Source organism: Podarcis tiliguerta (assembly GCF_965153285.1).
Source record: "Podarcis tiliguerta genome assembly, chromosome: 7".
Lineage (NCBI taxonomy): Eukaryota > Metazoa > Chordata > Lepidosauria > Squamata > Lacertidae > Podarcis > Podarcis tiliguerta.
In genome coordinates, this window is record NC_139540.1 from 13,388,403 (window position 1) to 13,406,288 (window position 17,886).

At 46.5% G+C, this 17,886-nt stretch overlaps 1 protein-coding gene across 2 annotated transcripts in view; it reads left to right on the plus strand.

The window, feature by feature from the left end:
- WASHC5 (WASH complex subunit 5) overlaps positions 1-17,886 on the plus strand; it is a 42,445-nt gene that overhangs the window by 8,997 nt on the left and 15,562 nt on the right. For both annotated transcript variants that reach the window (XR_014513741.1, XM_083450418.1), the window contains exons 7-20: positions 317-469; positions 2,321-2,434; positions 3,053-3,224; positions 4,749-4,876; positions 5,644-5,773; positions 7,933-8,045; positions 8,235-8,401; positions 10,808-10,883; positions 11,487-11,597; positions 11,746-11,886; positions 12,810-12,890; positions 15,069-15,170; positions 16,117-16,296; positions 17,704-17,828. Coding sequence is in view for 1 of the 2 variants with exons in the window: in XM_083450418.1 (XP_083306544.1) it covers positions 317-469; positions 2,321-2,434; positions 3,053-3,224; positions 4,749-4,876; positions 5,644-5,773; positions 7,933-8,045; positions 8,235-8,401; positions 10,808-10,883; positions 11,487-11,597; positions 11,746-11,886; positions 12,810-12,890; positions 15,069-15,170; positions 16,117-16,296; positions 17,704-17,828 (1,793 nt within the window). In the remaining variant the exon portion in view is untranslated. The remainder of the gene's footprint in view (positions 1-316; positions 470-2,320; positions 2,435-3,052; positions 3,225-4,748; positions 4,877-5,643; positions 5,774-7,932; positions 8,046-8,234; positions 8,402-10,807; positions 10,884-11,486; positions 11,598-11,745; positions 11,887-12,809; positions 12,891-15,068; positions 15,171-16,116; positions 16,297-17,703; positions 17,829-17,886) is intronic.

Here is a 17,886-nt window from a genome sequence, read left to right on the forward strand (position 1 = left end):
ATCTCTTTCAGCTTCTGCCTTCTGGAAGAAGGTACAGGGTTATAAAGACTAGGACTAGCCGCCTGAGAAACAGTTTCTACCCAAATGCAATTCTGGTTCTAAACGCAGTATAAGGAGTCTCTATAGTACATTGTATTTTAAAATGGGGTTTCAGAGTTCTTAGGGATTTTTGAATGTTTTATGTAGATTTTCAATTTCATTGTTCTGTATGGGACAATGACAATAAAGATATCGTATCGTATCATACTGTTCTATGTCTACATGGCGTCCATTGACTTGTTATCTCCCTCTCCCTGTTGCTCCCCTCCCATTTCAGGTTTCCGCATACCCGTTACCAGAGCACCGCAGCGTCGCCCTCGCTCCTCAGGCGGCCATGTTGTACGTGGCACTTTATTTTAATGCCTCCATTCTGCACACGCAGCAAGCGAAGATGAGGGAGATCGTGGACAAATATTTTCCAGACAACTGGGTAAATACGGTTCGGAGCTGAAGCAACGAAACAGCCAAATAGATTTGGAAGGGCATCTCCTCCTTGTTCGTTTCTTATTTACTTTACTTTATGTGCTTCCTTTCTGCCATGGCAGCCGAGCGCAAAGGCTTACAACTTTTTAAAATGCTAAGACTTGGAGTGGCAGACAAAAATGGTCGAATATGTCGAATTAGCAAAACTAACCCACAGGATTAGAGGAAACAAAGTTCAAAAAGGAATGGAGTAAATTTTTTGAATATATAAGTAGCAATTGTAGAAGTTTGAAGACTAGTAGGATTAAAATAATTTTTGTGATGTGTATAGAATTTAATTAAGAATCTGCAAAAAAAAGAGAATAATATGAAAACCTGTTGAAGGGAGGGAGGGAAGTCCGTGCACAATAGAGCGTTTAGAAAATAAGTAAACATATGATTGTGGAATGTTAGGGTATTTATTTTATTTTATTTGTTTGTGTTAAAGAAAATTCAATAAAAAGCATTTGAAAAAAATTGCTAAAACAAATGGATATCAAGTGTAGAGCGCAGGGGTGAGGAATCTGAGGCTCGGGGAACAATGTGTCCCTCAAGCCACTCTTGTCAGGCCCTCGGGACTTTCTCCCAACCGCACGTCTTCCTAGCCACGCCCCCTAACCAATCCTCATGTACAAAAGTAGCATTTGTCCCTCCCACTTTTGCCTCTGGCCCCGCCCACCACTGGCATGTGACCCCCGGAAGATGAAAAGGGAGGCTGCGCCAGCAGTTCCCTCAGGACATTGATGGATCTGTCGGGAGCTAATGGCAACGTGTTTTCTGCCTGGGCTTCCTCCCCTGTCAGCCCCGCCCCCTCTCGTACCATTTAGACCAGTGTTTCCCAAACTTAGGCCTCCAGCTGCTTGGGGACTACAACTCCCATCATCCCTAGCTAGCAGGACCGTTGGTCAAGGATGATGGGGATTGTAGTCCGAAAACAGCTGGAGGCCCAAGTTTGGGAAACCTTTGTTTAGACTTTGCTGGGATCCGACTTCCCAAACATAGCTAGAAGATGGGCCACCATCGCTTCTGATGTTGGCAGTTGCTTGTATGTTTTGTCAGCAGAAGAACTGCAAAAGCGTAAATGTGAGTATCTGGGATGACTTGGCTTGATAGGAACTTGGCTGAGGAAGGGCCGTAGCTAAGTGGTACGGCATTTGCCTGGCATGCAGAAGCATAGCTGTCAACTTACAGATTGGAAAATAAGGGGCCAGCTGCCTCGAAAATAAGGGATTGGCAGCCAAAATAAGGGATTTTCGGAGCACAGGGGAGGTTCAGCTTCTGAGCCCCTCCAAGCCAAAGGCAGAAAGCCCAGCCAGCAGCCAAACGAAGCCTAAATCGGTGGTTCCCACAGCGCAGCAAACCAGCAAAGGGGATGCAGCAAGGAAAACCACCGTCACCTCTCTGCTGGGAAGCGCTGAGCAAAGGTGAGTCCCCAGACAACGCGGCCGATTTGATCAGCACAAGGCATGCAAGATCCACCCCCCCAGTCGTTCTTAGACTCCTTATTGGGTGAGCAACACAGCCAAGCAACACAGTTGGAGCCTCCCTCCTCCCTGGCCGGCAGGGAGGGAGGGAGAGGAGCTGCTTCCTTTAAAACCTGGGAAATTTAAGGGACATCATCAATAAGGGACAGCAGCAGGACATGGCACTGGGATAAGGGACTTTCCCGCCAAATAAGGGACGGTTGGCAGCTATGTGCGGAAGGTGCCAGTTCGAATCCTGGGCGCTGCCAGGGAGGGCTGGGAGATAATCCTTTCTGAAATCCTGGAGAGCCAGATGGTCCCGCAGGCTGCCTCTTACATTCTGTTTCTCTCCGCAGGTAATCAGCATCTATATGGGGATGTGTGTGAACCTGGCAGAAGCCTGGGAGCCTTACAAAGCTGCGAAAATGGCTCTGAACTACACGCTGGATCTTTCCAACGTCAAGGAACAGGTTGGCGAAATGCGGTATTCTACGCGAAGTGGAATTTCCTCTCCTTAAACGTTATGCTTCTAGCTCAGCTTTTACCATCCTGGTGCCTTCCAGGCGGACTGCAGTTCCCATGGAGGGTGGGCCGGCTGGGGCTGATGGGAGTTGTAGTTCAAAGCAGCTGGAGATGGGCGAAGGCAAAGGAACGGCTCGGACTCAGTGGCGTAGCGTGGGGGGTGCAGGGGGGGCCGGCCGCACCGGGCGCAACATCTGGGGGGGGGGCGCGCTCACACTCGCAGCTCTCTGCCCCTACCTGGCTCACTCACTCTCTCTCACTGCAGTGCTGGCTGTGTGAATCCAATCCGAGCCGCTGGGTCGCTGCCCACTGTGGAGGGGAGGGTGCCAGGCGTGCGGTGCAGTGCGGAGAGAGAGCAAGGGACTATCTGGGGGAGGGACAGTGCAGCGGGGGGGGGGCGCAAATTACTTGCCTTGCCCCGGATTAGGGGGAGCAAATTACTTGCCTTGCCCCGGGTGCTGACAACCCACGCTACGCCACTGCTCGGATGACATCCCTCTGAGCTAGAGCCCTACCAGGTTCCACCTGTTTTGCAGTAACGCTCCTTTGATTTCTGTCTTTCGAAGGCTGGCAGATGCGCCGCAGTCAGGGAGCGGGTGCACACTCAGGTGCAGCAGTTTCTTAAGGAAGGCTGCTTGAGGGAGGAGCTGGTGCTGGACAATATCCCCAAACTACTGAACTGCTTAAGAGACTGTAACGTGGCAATACGGTGGATGATGCTGCACACTGCAGACTCAGGTAATGTAAGACTTGATTTAAATCATGTGTTTTTTACAGAAAGACTCATTCTTGCTGGTTTAAGAGAGCCAGTGTGGTGTAGTGGTTAAGAGTGATAGACTCGTAATCGGGGGAACCGGGTTCACTTCCCCGCTTCCTCCACATGCAGCTGCTGGGTGACCTTGGGCCAGTCACACTTATTTGAAGTCTCTCAGCCCCACTCACCTCACAGAGTGTTTGTTGTGGGGGAGGAAGGGAAAGGAGAATGTGAGCCGCTTTGAGACTCCTTAAAGGGAGTGAAAGGCGGGATATCAAATCCAAACTCTTCTTCTTCTTAATCTTAATATTTACAACCAGATGAAGGTTTTGTTTTTGGAATAATAAATTTTCAGAGTACTTTTTACAGTTCTATCAAAAATTACTGATTTGGTTATGTTATGTTACTGAGTTGAATAGGATCCAAAATGCAGCAGTCTGATTGGCCCTAGAACAATAGGATCCAGAATGCAGCAGTCTGGGTGGCCCTAGAACAATAGGATCCAGAATGCAGCAGTCTGGTTGGCCCTAGAACAATAGGATCCAAAATGCAGCAGTCTGGTTGGCCCTAGAACAATAGGATCCAAAATGCAGCAGTCTGATTGGCCCTAGAACAATAGGAACCAGAATACAGCAGTCTGGTTGGCCCTAGAACAATAGGATCCAGAATACAGCAGTCTGGTTGGCCCTAGAACAATAGGAACCAGAATGCAGCAGTCTGGTTGGTCCATATGAGCCACCCAATCCATCTCCAGGTGGAAGTGAATCCGCAACCTGATTGGCCTACAGGTGAATCCTGGAATTAGCCAATCATGTGGGGCCCATTGTGTAAATGTATATAAAGCAGACATTCTGAGGGAACTTCCATTCTTCCTCACCACTATGACCTAAATAAAGAGCATGAAATCCACTCTCGACTCCAAGTATATTTCAGGTTATGCTATTAGAAATACATAGACTGATAATTATGAAATTATTATGAGGTTCAATAAGTTAACTGTTTATATTTGGACAACTTTTCTGCTGTACTTTACTGGAAGGAGAAAAACTATTGTTTCCTTAATAAAAATTTAAACAATTTATTTAGCTGAAACAATAACATTATAGCATACGTTTCCATGTTTGCTAAGTGATGTGGTTAAACAATTAAAAAACAACTTAGACTGAGTTTTAGCACATCTGAAAAACTTAAAAACAAATCCTTATTTTCTGATGAATGGCCTTTGGACTATAATGTAAGTTAAATAGAAAACTATATTTAGAAAGATTTTCCCTCCAAAAGCATTTTATTTTTAAAAAATCCGAATTTAAATCAAAAGAATCCAATTTAATTTTTTATATAAAAAAAATTATTTTTTAAAAAAATAATTGATTTTTATCCACCCTGTTTTACGCCCATGCGACCAAGAGCACATTAAATCTTCTCTGTTGAGATCGTTGAGGGGGAAGGTGGGTGTTGCATCACAACAGCAATCGAGGAAGCCTTCACTTTCTGCTCTTTTTCCATAGCTTACGATCCAAACAACAAGCGCCTCCGCCAGATAAAGGACCAGGTTCAAACAGATTCCAAGTACAACCCCAAGATCCTTTTCCAGCTTCTCCTGGATATAGCACAGTTCGAATTCATATTGAAAGAGGTAATGAAAACATCCTTCATACACACACCTCATGCCTAGAATGCACTTGTGAGAGAACTCTACACAAGCCAGAGGCTTGCTTTGACATTTCCACTGCGATCATCTGTCCTGCTGAAGAAGCAAGCAGCTTTTTATTTGTTAAAGTGGCTTGCCTCTTCAGCTCGTAGGGGAAAACTGCACAGAAACCTCCAGCTTTCCAGCATTATTTTTCTGTTTTCAGCATAAATGGTGGGGATCACCCAAAAGCCTGCAACGGATGCCTTATGAGGAACGGCTAAGGGAGCTGGGCATGTTTAGCCTGGAGAAGAGGAGGTTAAGGGGTGATATGATAGCCATGTTCAAATATATAAAAGGATGTCACATAGAGGAGGGAGAAAGGTTGTTTTCTGCTGCTCCAGAGAAGCGGACACGGAGCAATGGATCCAAACTACAAGAAAGAAGATTCCACCTAAACATTAGGAAGAACTTCCTGACAGTAAGAGCTGTTCGACAGTGGAATTTGCTGCCAAGGAGTGTGGTGGAGTCTCCTTCTTTGGAGGTCTTTAAGCAGAGGCTTGACAACCATATGTCAGGAGTGCTCTGGTGGTGTTTCCTGCTTGGCAGGGGGTTGGACTCGATGGCCCTCGTGGTCTCTTCCAACTCTATGATTCTATGATTCTATCCCTAGCATAGATCAGTCCGTGCCAAATGGTATTGTTGCTGTCGCTGTAATTTTCCAGTCGCGGCAGGTTGTTCTGCTTTAGACTGAGGTCTTGCTTTTTCGTCAGATGTTCAAGCAGATGCTGTCCGAAAAGCAAACAAAATGGGAAAGCTACAAAACGGAAGGATCCGAAAGGATGACTGAGCTGGCTGATGTCTTTTCAGGCGTTAAGCCTCTAACCAGAGTGGAGAAAAACGGTAAGGGCCGTTTAAAAAATGAATTTTATTTTTCAGTTTTGGAAATTAACTTCCCAATGAACGTAAATGTTTTGACTTTCCTCTACCCCTTTTGCGGTTTCATATAATTTTAATTTTTAATACTGCATTTGATTCCATTTATCAGTTAACTCCCTGGTATTTTTTTTAACATTACCTTTAACTGCTTGTTTTATGTTGATCCTGCCAATGAACTCAAATGTATACAGAAACTTTTCAAATATTCCTCAGATTTCCCCCATTCCTTGATGAATTTTATTTCTTCTTGGTTTCTTATTGTTCCAAGAGAACAATTGGGAAGCAATTGGGGAGGGGGAAGCAATAAGCAATATTTGTCTACAGTGGTGCCTCGCAAGACAAAAAGAATCCGTTCCACGAGTCTCTTCGTCTTGCGGTTTTTTTCGTCTTGCGAAGCAAGCCCATTAGCGGATTAGCGCTATTAGCAGTTTAGCGGCTATTAAAGGCTTAAGGGATTAGCGGATTAGCTGCTAAAAGGCTATTAGCGGCTTAGATCAGCTGATAATTGGCTTAGATCAGCTGTTAAGCGGCTTAGCGATCAGCTGTTAAGCGGCTTAGCGAACAGCTGTTAAGGGGCTTAGGGGCTTGGGAAAAAGGGGGGGGAACCCCAGGAATCGCAAGACATTTTCGTCTTGCGAAGCAAGCCCATAGCAAATTCATTTTGCGAAGCACCTCCAAAACGGAAAACCCTTTCGTCTAGCGGGTTTTCCGTCTTGCGTTGCATTCATCTTGTGGGGCACCACTGTATTTCCTTTGAGGTAAGGCTTTTGTGAGCTCATCTATATTATGTCTGGTTATGGGGTTCCAGCTAGACTTTAATTCCGACTGGCAACTGGTGCCGAGCAAAAGACTTTCCAAGGCTTGATCCAGTTCTGCAATGGGGGAAAGAGTGGAAGCGTCAACTTCCATTTTCAACTAACCACAGTTTAGTGTTGCGTCTGAACGCTGGATGAAAACGAGCCACTTTCTGGAACACAGTATATGACAAGCTTAAAAAAAGTGTTTAAGTATAACTTTGTGAAAAATGCAGAAGCTTTTCTACTAGGGATAACGGACACAGGTATAGCAAGAGAAGATCAGAAAATATTCCTCTATGCCACAGGAGCGGCAAGGATCCTCATTGCTTAAAACTGGGAAAAAGAAACTGTGCCAACAAAAATGGAATAGCAAGACAAACTGTTAGAATATATTGAACTGGCTAGATTAACAGAGGCAATTAGAGATCACACTAGACAAGAGTTTCAAAAAGCATGGGGGAAATGCAGAGAATACTTCACAAAACGGTGCCCTAAAATACATAGCTGGACTTGTTTCGACTAATGTCTGCAGGAGACTTTGTGGATATTTAAGTTATAATTAGAAAAATCTTAATAATTATTCATAAAGGAACAGTTTATAAGAAGTAAATAGGGAGGCCAGATACAGCATAAGGGAAGTCTTTTATTTGGTTGTTTGTATTCTTATATATTATGCTCACTGTATGTTATGTTCACGTTTAATGAGGGTGGATTTGTGTATTGGGGGGGTGGGGGGTTTATGTTGTAAATAAAATTCCAATAAAAAGAATAAAAAGAAAACGAGCCACTTTCGTAAACCATGGTTTGAAGTAGACTTGTTTCCATTAACCCTAAAGGCGAACCACAGTTCGTCTAGGTTCAGACACCACAAGAGCCTTGGTCTTAAAAGGGAAATGAAAGTTTCCTCCTCATGGCCACATGGGAGGGGGAACACACGAGCCCAAACTTTGTTGTGGCTCTTCTCATAATCCTAAATTGGGGTGGGGAACTGGTTAGTCTTCCAGCTGCTGCTGTGCTCCAACTCCCATCTCCCCCAGCCATCATGTCTCAGTGATCGAGGATGGTGGGATGTTCAGAGATTAGCCACTTCTGTGCAAAATTATGATTTCATGTGCAAGCACAGCATTCGTGTAGATGTGTATAGCGCAAACTTTAGGGAAACCACCACCCTCCCGACCATGACTCATTTTTGTTTCTTTCAAAATAATTCCTTGATATTTGGATGTTTACAGTTTGTGAACTGGGGGCTGGTAGCGCTCTCTCTTTTGGTTTCAGTTGCACTGATTTAATAATTTGTCCCTTCTCCCATTTCCCCACTAAAAACAGAAAATCTACAAGCCTGGTTCAGGGAAATCGCCAAACAAATAATGTCTCTGAATTACGATGACTCCACTGCAGCAGGCAGGAAAACTGTGCAATTAATACAAGCTTTAGAAGAGGTAAGGCAGAGGAGATGGTGGTCATGCCATCCTTTGGGTATAATTTCTTACGTGGACTCAAGCAACATTGCCATAAGACCAGTTTCTATAGAACTCCATACCATAAGGAGTAGCCAAATTTAAAATCTCTTCTGTTTGTTTTTAGGCGTTCTAATAAAAAAAACTATGTTTCTAATTCTTAATATGCAGGTTCAAGAATTTCACCAGCTGGAGTCCAACCTGCAAATATGTCAGTTCCTTGCTGACACTCGCAAGTTTCTCCATCAGATGATCAGAACCATCAACATTAAGGAAGAGGTTTTGATCACCATGCAGATAGTTGGCGATCTTTCATACGCCTGGCAACTGATTGACAGGTAGGATCCCAGAAGCATTTACATGGGCTTGCTGCCTCTTCTATGGAGTGTGGGACTCCTATTCTAGTTAGTACCTGTAATGGTTCTAGGGGTTGCTCGTGCGTAAGTTGCCGTTACTCCTGGCTAGGTTGCCTGGTTGAACCCTTTCTGTCTGGACAGCCTCAAGTTCCGTGGCTGCCTCAGTCGCTGGCAGAATCCGTCAGTGGGCGTTCCTTGAACCTCTTCCAGCATAGAAGCTGTTTGACGCCCAGTCTCCTCCTACTTTGCCTGCCTGGAAGTCTTCTGCGCAAAGTGGGTGTGGGCAGCGGAGTACTCGTGCCCTCTCCGCTGGTCTCTGGCGAGGAGTCCTGGAGCCACCTCTCCGATTCCCCCATCTGCCCCCCTTCTCCACTGGTGTTACGCTGATTTCCTTCCCCAGCAGATGGGCTACCTCTCTCCCTACTGGGACTCTCTCCGCCATCCCTCTGGAGCCTCCTCTCCGCCTCCAGCTCCGATGGCAGTTCCCTGACAGTACCACTGCCTGCTGGCTCCATCCTCAATTTCGTTTCAGTATTGCCTTTGCAGAGCTCAGCAGAAAACAGGAGGAGGACAAAACTAGGATTAGTTGGTTCCTCCTCTCCTTGGCTTTGGCGCCATCTACTGTTGAGCTCCTTGCTTTCTGCCCTACCAGACCCAAAGGGCGCATGCTGCCCGTCATACCTCATGTTACGTTCTTTCAGGTTACGTCCTGCGGCGACCCGGAAGTACCAGAAAGGGTTACTTCCGGGTTTCGCCACTCGCGCATGTGCAGATGAGCAAAATGATGTCCCGCGCATGCACAGAAGCGGCGAATTGCAACTCGCGCATGTGCAGACGCGCCGCTGCAGTTGCGCTCTTTTCACGTTGCGAACGGGCCTCCGGAACGGATCTCGTTCACAACCAGAGATACCACTGTACATTGTTTCTCACTTGGATTCGCTGCACTCCCGACACAGTGTCTGAGTCAGACTGAAGCAAAGCTGAAACAGATTCTATCGGAGAAAGCAAGGTTGGAGGATTATAAACGAGGCGTGCATGTCAAAGGGAAATGCAACATGGCAGGAGGTAAATATTTGGGGTGGCCAACAAGAAAGATGGCGGGTCTTTCTATTGCATTCCTGTCTTGCTTATAGATTTCACCTAGGCATCTGGTCGGCTGCTGGGGGAACATAATGCTTGATTAGACATTGGCTTAAAATACAACTCCCAGGGATTTAAGATTATTGGGAAAAGACTCATTGCTCAAAATTGACACATGCGCTTGTTCTGTTCTGCATGGTTTATTGTCCTATTTGTATCAGCCTCGCTGTGGTCTAAACCACAGAACCTAGGGCTTGCTGATCAGAAGGTCGGCAGTTTGAATCCTCGCGACGGGGTGAGCTACCGTTGCTCTGTCCCATCTCCTTCCAACCTAGCAGTTCGAAAGCACGTCAAAGTGCAAGTAGATAAATAGGTACCACTCCAGAGGGAAGGTAAACGGTGTTTCCGTGCGCTGCTCTGGTTCGCCAAAAGCAGCTTAGTCATGCTGGCCACATGACCTGGAAGCTGTACGCTGGTTCCCTCAGCCAGTAAAACGAGATGAGCGCCGCAACCCCAGAGTTGTCCGTGACTGGACTTAACGGTCAGGGGTCCCTTTACCTTTGTTCCCTTTTTATATAGGCTTCCTGAGTACATATTCATAGGTCTTTCTGTTGTTTGTCTTATGGGGAACAAACCAGGATCCTAGAGCTCAGCAGCAACAGGAAACAGACAAGAACAAAAGAGCTGCTTCCTGGTATTACATACCTAGCTTGTCCAATCTTAATGCTGAGTTTTTAAGGGAGCTGGTTATAGATATCCCCATTCCTTACTGAAGAGAAGCCTGTCCACATGTCCCAGGCTATGCCCCCGTTTAGAAATGTAGAAAACATAGGAAGTTGCCTAGAAGGTCAAGCTATTTGTCCACCTAGCTCTGTCTGGTTTTCTTCACAATTTTGGAAGATGCAGGCCTTTCTTATCACGTGCTACCTGAACCGCGAAGAGGTGGACCTTGAAACCTTATGGTCTGTGGACCTAATTGTCAGGAAAAGGGAGAACATTTTGCAATGGGGCATGTGCCAGGCAGGCTCCAATTTCAAATATGAACAGAGGAAGCTGCCTTTTGCAGACTCAGAGCCCTAGTACATCTAGGTCAGCATTGTTCTACAGTGGCAAGCATGGTTTTAGGCAGGGCCTGAATGTTTGGCTTTCTGCACACGACATGCACGCTATACCACTGAGCTATAGCCCTGAACTACAGTGCCAGAGTGGTGTGGCCGTGTGTAGCACTGCCCTGAGAACAGGATCGTAGAGGAATGACTTAGGTGCTACTTCTGATCTTAATTTCCCCTCCTCCCTTTTTTCCCCCAGTTTCACATCTATAATGCAGGAAAGCATCAGGGCAAACCCATCTATGGTAACGAAACTCAGGGCCACGTTTTTAAAGGTAAGTAGGAAAGGGGGCTTTAAGAAAAACTGGCACCAGCCGGGCGTTATTAATTTACTTTTTCAGAAACCAAAAGGGTGTTTCCTGCCTATAACGCCTCTGCACAAGCTCGGAGCCAAACAGATCTTGGTAATCTTTCAACTCTCAAAGTGGCGCTTCCTTAAATGATTCTGCAGACTTCAGAAATTGCAGAGAGGTTTTGAGCATGGGATTCTTGAAGCCGCCTCCCCCCCCCTTTCCGCTCTCTCCACTTCCAGTTTGGGGTTCGAGTCCAGCCCAGCTGGACCAAACACAGGGTTCACATTAAATTCCTGATGTGTTTAGAATAATCTTGAGCTTTAGCACACATGAAAAACTTAAAACAAATAAATCCTTATTTACTGATGAATAGGCTTTGGACTATAATGTAACTCAACTAGAGAACTATCTTTAGAAAGGTTTTTCCTCCCAAAGCATTTTATTTTTAAAAAATCCAATTTAAATCAAAGAAATCCCATTTAAATTTTTTAAAAATCTGATTTTTTTGGTGTGTGTGTTTTTTTTTATCATTTATTTATATCCACCCTGGATAGCAACCTAAACCCTTATTCCTTCTGCCTCTAGCTGGCTTCAGCTCTCGATATGCCTCTGCTTCGCATCAATCAAGCCAACAGCCCCGACCTTCTGAGCGTATCTCAGTATTATTCTGGTGAATTGGTTTCCTACGTGAGAAAGGTAGCAACTTCCTCCTAATCCTGGTTTTTTGGGTTGTTTGTTTTTTAAAGAAAGGGAGTGTGGATATTCGCTTTTGTTTTACACCTAAAGAGAGCCTTTACTAAACCGGTGTCCGTTCTTTCTGGGATTTGCCTGGGGGGGGAGAAAGGTTTTGCAGATCATCCCTGAGAGCATGTTCACATCCCTCCTGAAGATTATAAAACTGCAGACTCACGACATCATCGAAGTGCCCACCCGCCTGGACAAAGACAAGTTGCGGGATTATGCCCAGCTCGCGCCGCGATACGAGGTGCGTCGTGGCTTTAAGAGGTCAGGGATGCTGGGGGAACCGGGTTGATAAGAACAAGAGGCACAACAAATTGTTGCAGCGTGGAGTTACCCTCTTCAGGGCTCCGCTCTGTCCGTTCTGTTCCACTCCCACTCAGTTTTCCTTTCTCCTCCCACATAAGTCAACTGGTGCCGTGACTGCTGAAATAAAGATGAAATACAGTGGTACCTGGGGTTACATACACTTCAGGTTACATACGCTTCAGGTTACAGACTCCGCTAACCCAGAAATAGTGCTTCAGGTTAAGAACTTTGCTGCAGGATGAGAACAGAAATTGTGCTCTGGCAGCAGCAGGAGGCCTCATTAGCTAAAGTGGTGCTTCAGGTTAAGAACAGTTTCAGGTTAAGAACGGACCTCCGGAATGAATTAAGTACTTAACCCGAGGTACCACTGTAAAGGAGGTTTTTCAGCATAGCTTATATGAGCTCCCCAGGCAGGAAGCCCTTAAACCCAGCCCACCGATACTTTTTGATGATGTCTCGTGAAATCGCCCTGGGACCTTTGAACTAAGAAAAGCATTCTGTAAATGGCACAAATAATTTCATCATCATCATCATATAATTTATTATACCCCGCCCATCTGCCTGGGTTTCCCCAGCCACTCTGTGGGGCTCCCAACCAAATAGTAAAAACACGATAAAGCATTAAACGTTAAAAACTTCCCTAAACAGGGCTGCCTTCAGATGTCTTCTGAAAGCCAGATAGTTGCTTATTTCCTTGACATCTGATGGGAGGGCGTTCCACAGGGCGGGCACCACTACCGAGAAGGCCCTCTGCTGTGTTGTGTTGTGTTGTGTTGTGTTCTGTTTTGTTTTTATTTAACGTATTTGCCCTACTATAGTTGTTGCTTTTTTAACTGCTGGCTCCTCCTCCTGTCCCCAAAGGTCGCTAAGCTTACACACGCCATCTCGATCTTCACAGAAGGCATTCTGATGATGAAAACGACACTGGTCGGAATCATCAAGGTAATCGTTTTGCATTCCATCAGGCTGGAGAAAACTAGAAAGCTGTGGGTCCCCTAAGACAGGTGCAGAGTGCGGCAAGGCAAGAATAGGCCTTTTTGGTGGTGGCTTCCATGGGATGCTCTCCCCAAGGAAGCATGCCTGGTGCCATCACTGTCAGCTTTTAGGTGCCAGGCTAAAGCTTTTCCGCTTGCTGCAATGCCAGGGCCCACTCTTTCCATAGTTCCTGTAGGACAAGCACTTTTAGGAACTATATTTCTGAGCATTTGGTTGTAAACCACTGCCAAGTTGTATACAGTGGTACCTCGGGTTACAGATACTTCAGGTTACAGACGTTTCAGGTTACAGACTCTGCTAACCCAGAAATAGTACCTCGGGTTAAGAACTTTACTTCAGGATGAGAACAGAAATTGTGCTCCGGCAGCAGCAGGAGGCCCCATTAGCTAAAGTGGTGCTTCAGGTTAAGAACAGTTTCAGGTTAAGAACGGACCTCCAGAACGAATTAAGTTCTTAACCCGAAGTACCACTCTATTATGGATTTACAAGTCGCCTTGAGACATTTTCTCGTGGAAAGCTGACAAGCACTTATAACAAACAATGGAAGCATTTCTGAGAAGCAGCTGTGCTCAGACTGGGAGGAGGAGGGATCTGGAGGCTGATGGGGTAACAGGGCTTAGTGAGTGGGGGGAGTCTCTGGCAGAGAGAAGTCCAGAATCGGAGGCAGAAGCTGAAGTAGGAGAGGTAGAAGGCCGAAAGACAGAGATGAGTCCAGCTGGTGAAGAGGCATGGGTGTCTCCCTCTTCTGCTGCAACTACCGTATTTTTCGCTCTATAGGATGCACCTAGTTGCATCAATAGGAGTATAGCATCTAGATCAAGGGAAGTAATGGTGCCACTGTATTCTGCTCTGGTCAGACCTCACCTGGAGTACTGTGTCCAGTTCTGGGCACCACAGTTCAAGAAGGACACTGACAAACTGGAACGTGCCCAGAGGAGGGCAACCAAAATGGTCAAAGGCCTGGAAACGATGCCTTACGAGGAACGGCTAAGGGGGCTGGGCATGTTTAGCCTGGAGAAGAGGAGGTTAAGGGGTGATATGATAGCCATGTTCAAATATATAAAAGGATGTCACATAGAGGAGGGAGAAAGGTTGTTTTCTGCTGCTCCAGAGAAGCGGACATGGAGCAATGGATCCAAACTACAAGAAAGAAGATTCCACCTAAACATTAGGAAGAACTTCCTGACAGTAAGAGCTGTTTGGCAGTGGAATTTGCTGCCAAGGAGTGTGGTGGAGTCTCCTTCTTTGGAGGTCTTTAAGCAGAGGCTTGACAACCATATGTCAGGAGTGCTCTGGTGGTGTTTCCTGCTTGGCAGGGGGTTGGACTCGATGGCCCTTGTGGTCTCTTCCAACTCTATGATTCTAGTTTTAGAGGGGGAGACCAAGTAAAAACAATTCTCTCCCTCTCTGCACAGCACCCCTTCAGTGAAGCGGTAGGAGAAACAGAGCCCCTTCCATCTCTCCTCCCGCTTTGCTGAAGGGGCACTGTGCAGAGAGGGAAAGCTGCGGAGTGCCTCTCCAGCAAAGCAAAGCCAGGAGAGCAAGAGGGATCTGTGCGCACCGACCCCTCTCGCTCTCCAGGCTTCAGCGAAAGCAACATGAAGCCTCCGGAGCGCAGTGGAAGCACTCCCACTGCGCTTCAGAGGCTTTGCGTTGCTTTCGCTGAAGTCATGGAGCCTGCATTCGCTCCCTAAGATGCACACACATTTCCCCTTAATTTTTGGAGGGGGGGTGCGTCTTATAGATCGAAAAATATGGTAATTCCTCTGGTCTCCCAGAACCAGGAGAGGCATGAAAAGAGCAGAAGAGAAGTTAGCTTCACGCAGGCACAGTCTCAGATCGCTTGGGGGGGAAACCCTGGAGAGGAGGGGACTTAAGATGGCTGTGAGGAGGCAGGGAACTTAAGTGTCAGCAACTGCTTCATCAGGGCCAGACCTGCCAGAGGTGAGTTGCTGTGCTCATTAGGCCTTACTCCCCTGTTTTTGTTAATACATAATTAACTCCAAATTGCTGTGTGTGATTACTGCTGGCTTGCTCCTGTCACACGGCTCCAAGGTTTTGCACTGACATTCGTAGGAAGGGTTTTTGTACATAATGGCTTCTTTCTTTCTTTGCTCACCTTAGGTGGATCCCAAACAGCTGCTAGAAGATGGTATAAGGAAAGAGTTGGTGAAACGAGTGGCCCTAGCACTGCACAGAGGGCTTATCTTCAACCCCAGAGCCAAGGTGTCAAACACATCCCTCAATTTCCCCCATTTTTCTTTCCTTCCCTACACCCACTTGCTGTGACCAGTTGCTATTACGGTTATATGCAGGTTTCCTTCCTTCCTTTGCTTGCTTATATTTTCTTTTCAGATTTGGGCTCTGCTCTCAAGTTTGGTTTGCATGCCATGGCAAAATGTGGTCAAGAGGAACCACGGTTTACTGTGAACAAGCTGAGTGCTCGTGTATGCAGCTCAGATTGCCCTCGTTTGACTCCTTTGCTCCATGCACGAACCAGAGCTCTGACTTAGTGCTGTGTGCAAACCACAATTTGGAGAGTTTCTCTCCAAATTACCTAAGAGACAAATCCAAGGAAAAAACCTAGCTTCCTCCTGTGGTTTGCTTGGAGAGAAGAAAACCGTGGGTGTCAAGAGTTTGTGTAGGCTATGAGAGTCCCATGGACTGCAAGAAGATCAAACCTATCCATTCTGAAGGAAATCAGCCCCGAGTGCTCACTGGAAGGACAGATCCTGAAGCTGAGGCTCCAATACTTTCGCCACCTCATGAGAAGAGAAGACTCTCTGGAAAAGACCCTAATGTTGGGAAAGATGGAGGACACAAGGAGAAGGGGACGACAGAGGACGAGATGGTTGGACAGTGTTCTCAAAGCTACCAGCATGAGTTTGACCAAACTCCGGGAGGCAGTGGAAGACAGGAGTGCCTGGCGTGCTCTGGTCCATGGGGTCACGAAGAGTCGGACACGACTAAATGACTAAACAACAACAACAAATAGTTCACTGTGACAGGCACTACAGAAATGCTTACTTAAATTGTATTTGTTACTTAGGGGTCTAAATCTTCTCTCTCTCCTGTCCCAAGCTTGCTGATTACAAAAAAAAAAATAAAAATGATGAACTCTAAGAGAAATAAATGCTGGGTGTCATTTTTGTTTTCTTCCCTCTTTCCGCAGCCCAGTGAACTCATGCCCAAGCTGAAAGACATGGCAGCCACAATGGATGGGTTCCACCGCTCTTTTGAGTATATCCAGGATTATGTCAACATCTACGGCTTGAAGATTTGGCAGGAAGAGGTGTCCCGGATTATCAATTACAATGTGGAACAGGAGTGCAATAACTTCTTGAGGACCAAGGTAGAAGTCATTCTTGGCGATGAGCTTCATAACATCTGAGCGGTTCGAAAATATTGACTCCACACAGACCCTTTTTTTAATGTGTTTGATCCTACAATCAGCTCCACTTGCAGATTTAGCGATAAGGGGTGGAGGGCCCTGAAAGGTATAGAGTTGGAATCCAAGCATTGGTTGCACTGTGCACTTGGTTGCCAGCCCAGGACAGTTTGCTTGTGCATCAGTGAAAGATTTAGAATCGGGCTCTTAGCTTAAGAACCTAGGAAGCTTCCTTTACTCTGCTCGCCCAACCAGCTAAGTGTTGTCTACACCAGGGATGGGGAAACGGTGGCCCTGCAGATGTTGCTGGACTCCAGCTCCCATCCGCTCCAGCCAGCGTTGCCCGTAATCAGAGACGATGGGATTTGTAGTCCCAACAGCATCCAGAGAGTCACAGGCTCCCGATCCCTGGTCTCCACTGACTAGGAAGCAAGTACCTTCCCGGAGGCAGGGATCTTTCCCAGCCCTGTTTGGGACATTTTACATGCAAAAGCAGATGCTCTAGAGCCCTTCCCCAGTTAGTCTGCGTTGTTCCAGTTGCTGTTTTCAGATACCTGCAGCAAACCATTGTCCAAGACCTATCGGGCAGAGGAGGGAAGAGTGATAGGCGAAGCTGAAGATGACTTGCTGTTTTGTTGTTGTTGATGCTTCCTGAATGGATTTTAGGCACCAGTAGAGGGCAGCAATCTGATTTAAGACTGGTGCTCCACCTCATCCAGAATGAAGAAGGCCTACTAAGCGTATCTTGCTGAGGGGCACCCAAAATACAGTGGTGCCTCGGGTTACAGATGCTTCAGGTTACAGGCGCTTCAGGTTACAGACTCCACTAACCCAGAAATAGTACCTCAGGTTAAGAACTTTGCTTCAGGATGAGAACAGAAATTGTGCTCCGGCGGCACAGCAGCAGCAGGAGGCCCCATAAGCTAAAGTGGTGCTTCAGGTTAAGAACAGTTTCAGGTTAAGAACGGACCTCCGGAACGAATTAAGTTCTTAACCTGAGGTACCGCTGTACAGAACGATCGCTTCACAAAGGCAGATGTAATAGCAACATGGGGTGGTATCCAGCTAATATGTTCCTTCAGTGCAATGATTTCCTAAATGGAACCTACCACCTTTCTCCTCTCCTCCCCCCCAAATCTGCTCTGTGGGGTTGAGGGAAGCCCCAGAACAAATCTAAGCGTGTGGGGTAGGGTGGGGGAAGTCTTTTGCACAAGCAAAAGTCCTTCTACTGATGGAATGCATTAGATACAAGCCATGGTGTTTTGAACCTCAAAGCAAAACCATTTTGTAAAATACTGTACCCACTAATAATGCTGTAGTTATCGTCCTCGTTGTAATCAAAGAGTTACTTCCGACCTGCATATCTTTCAGATCCAGGACTGGCAAAGCATGTATCAGTCCACACATATCCCAATACCAACATTTGCACCTGTGGATGAGTCCGCTACCTTCATTGGCCGGCTCTGCCGAGAGATCCTGAGGATCACAGACCCAAAGTGAGCGTCATGTGCAGCTTGCATATTGTTGTCCAGGTTTCTGACAGCCTGATGTTTG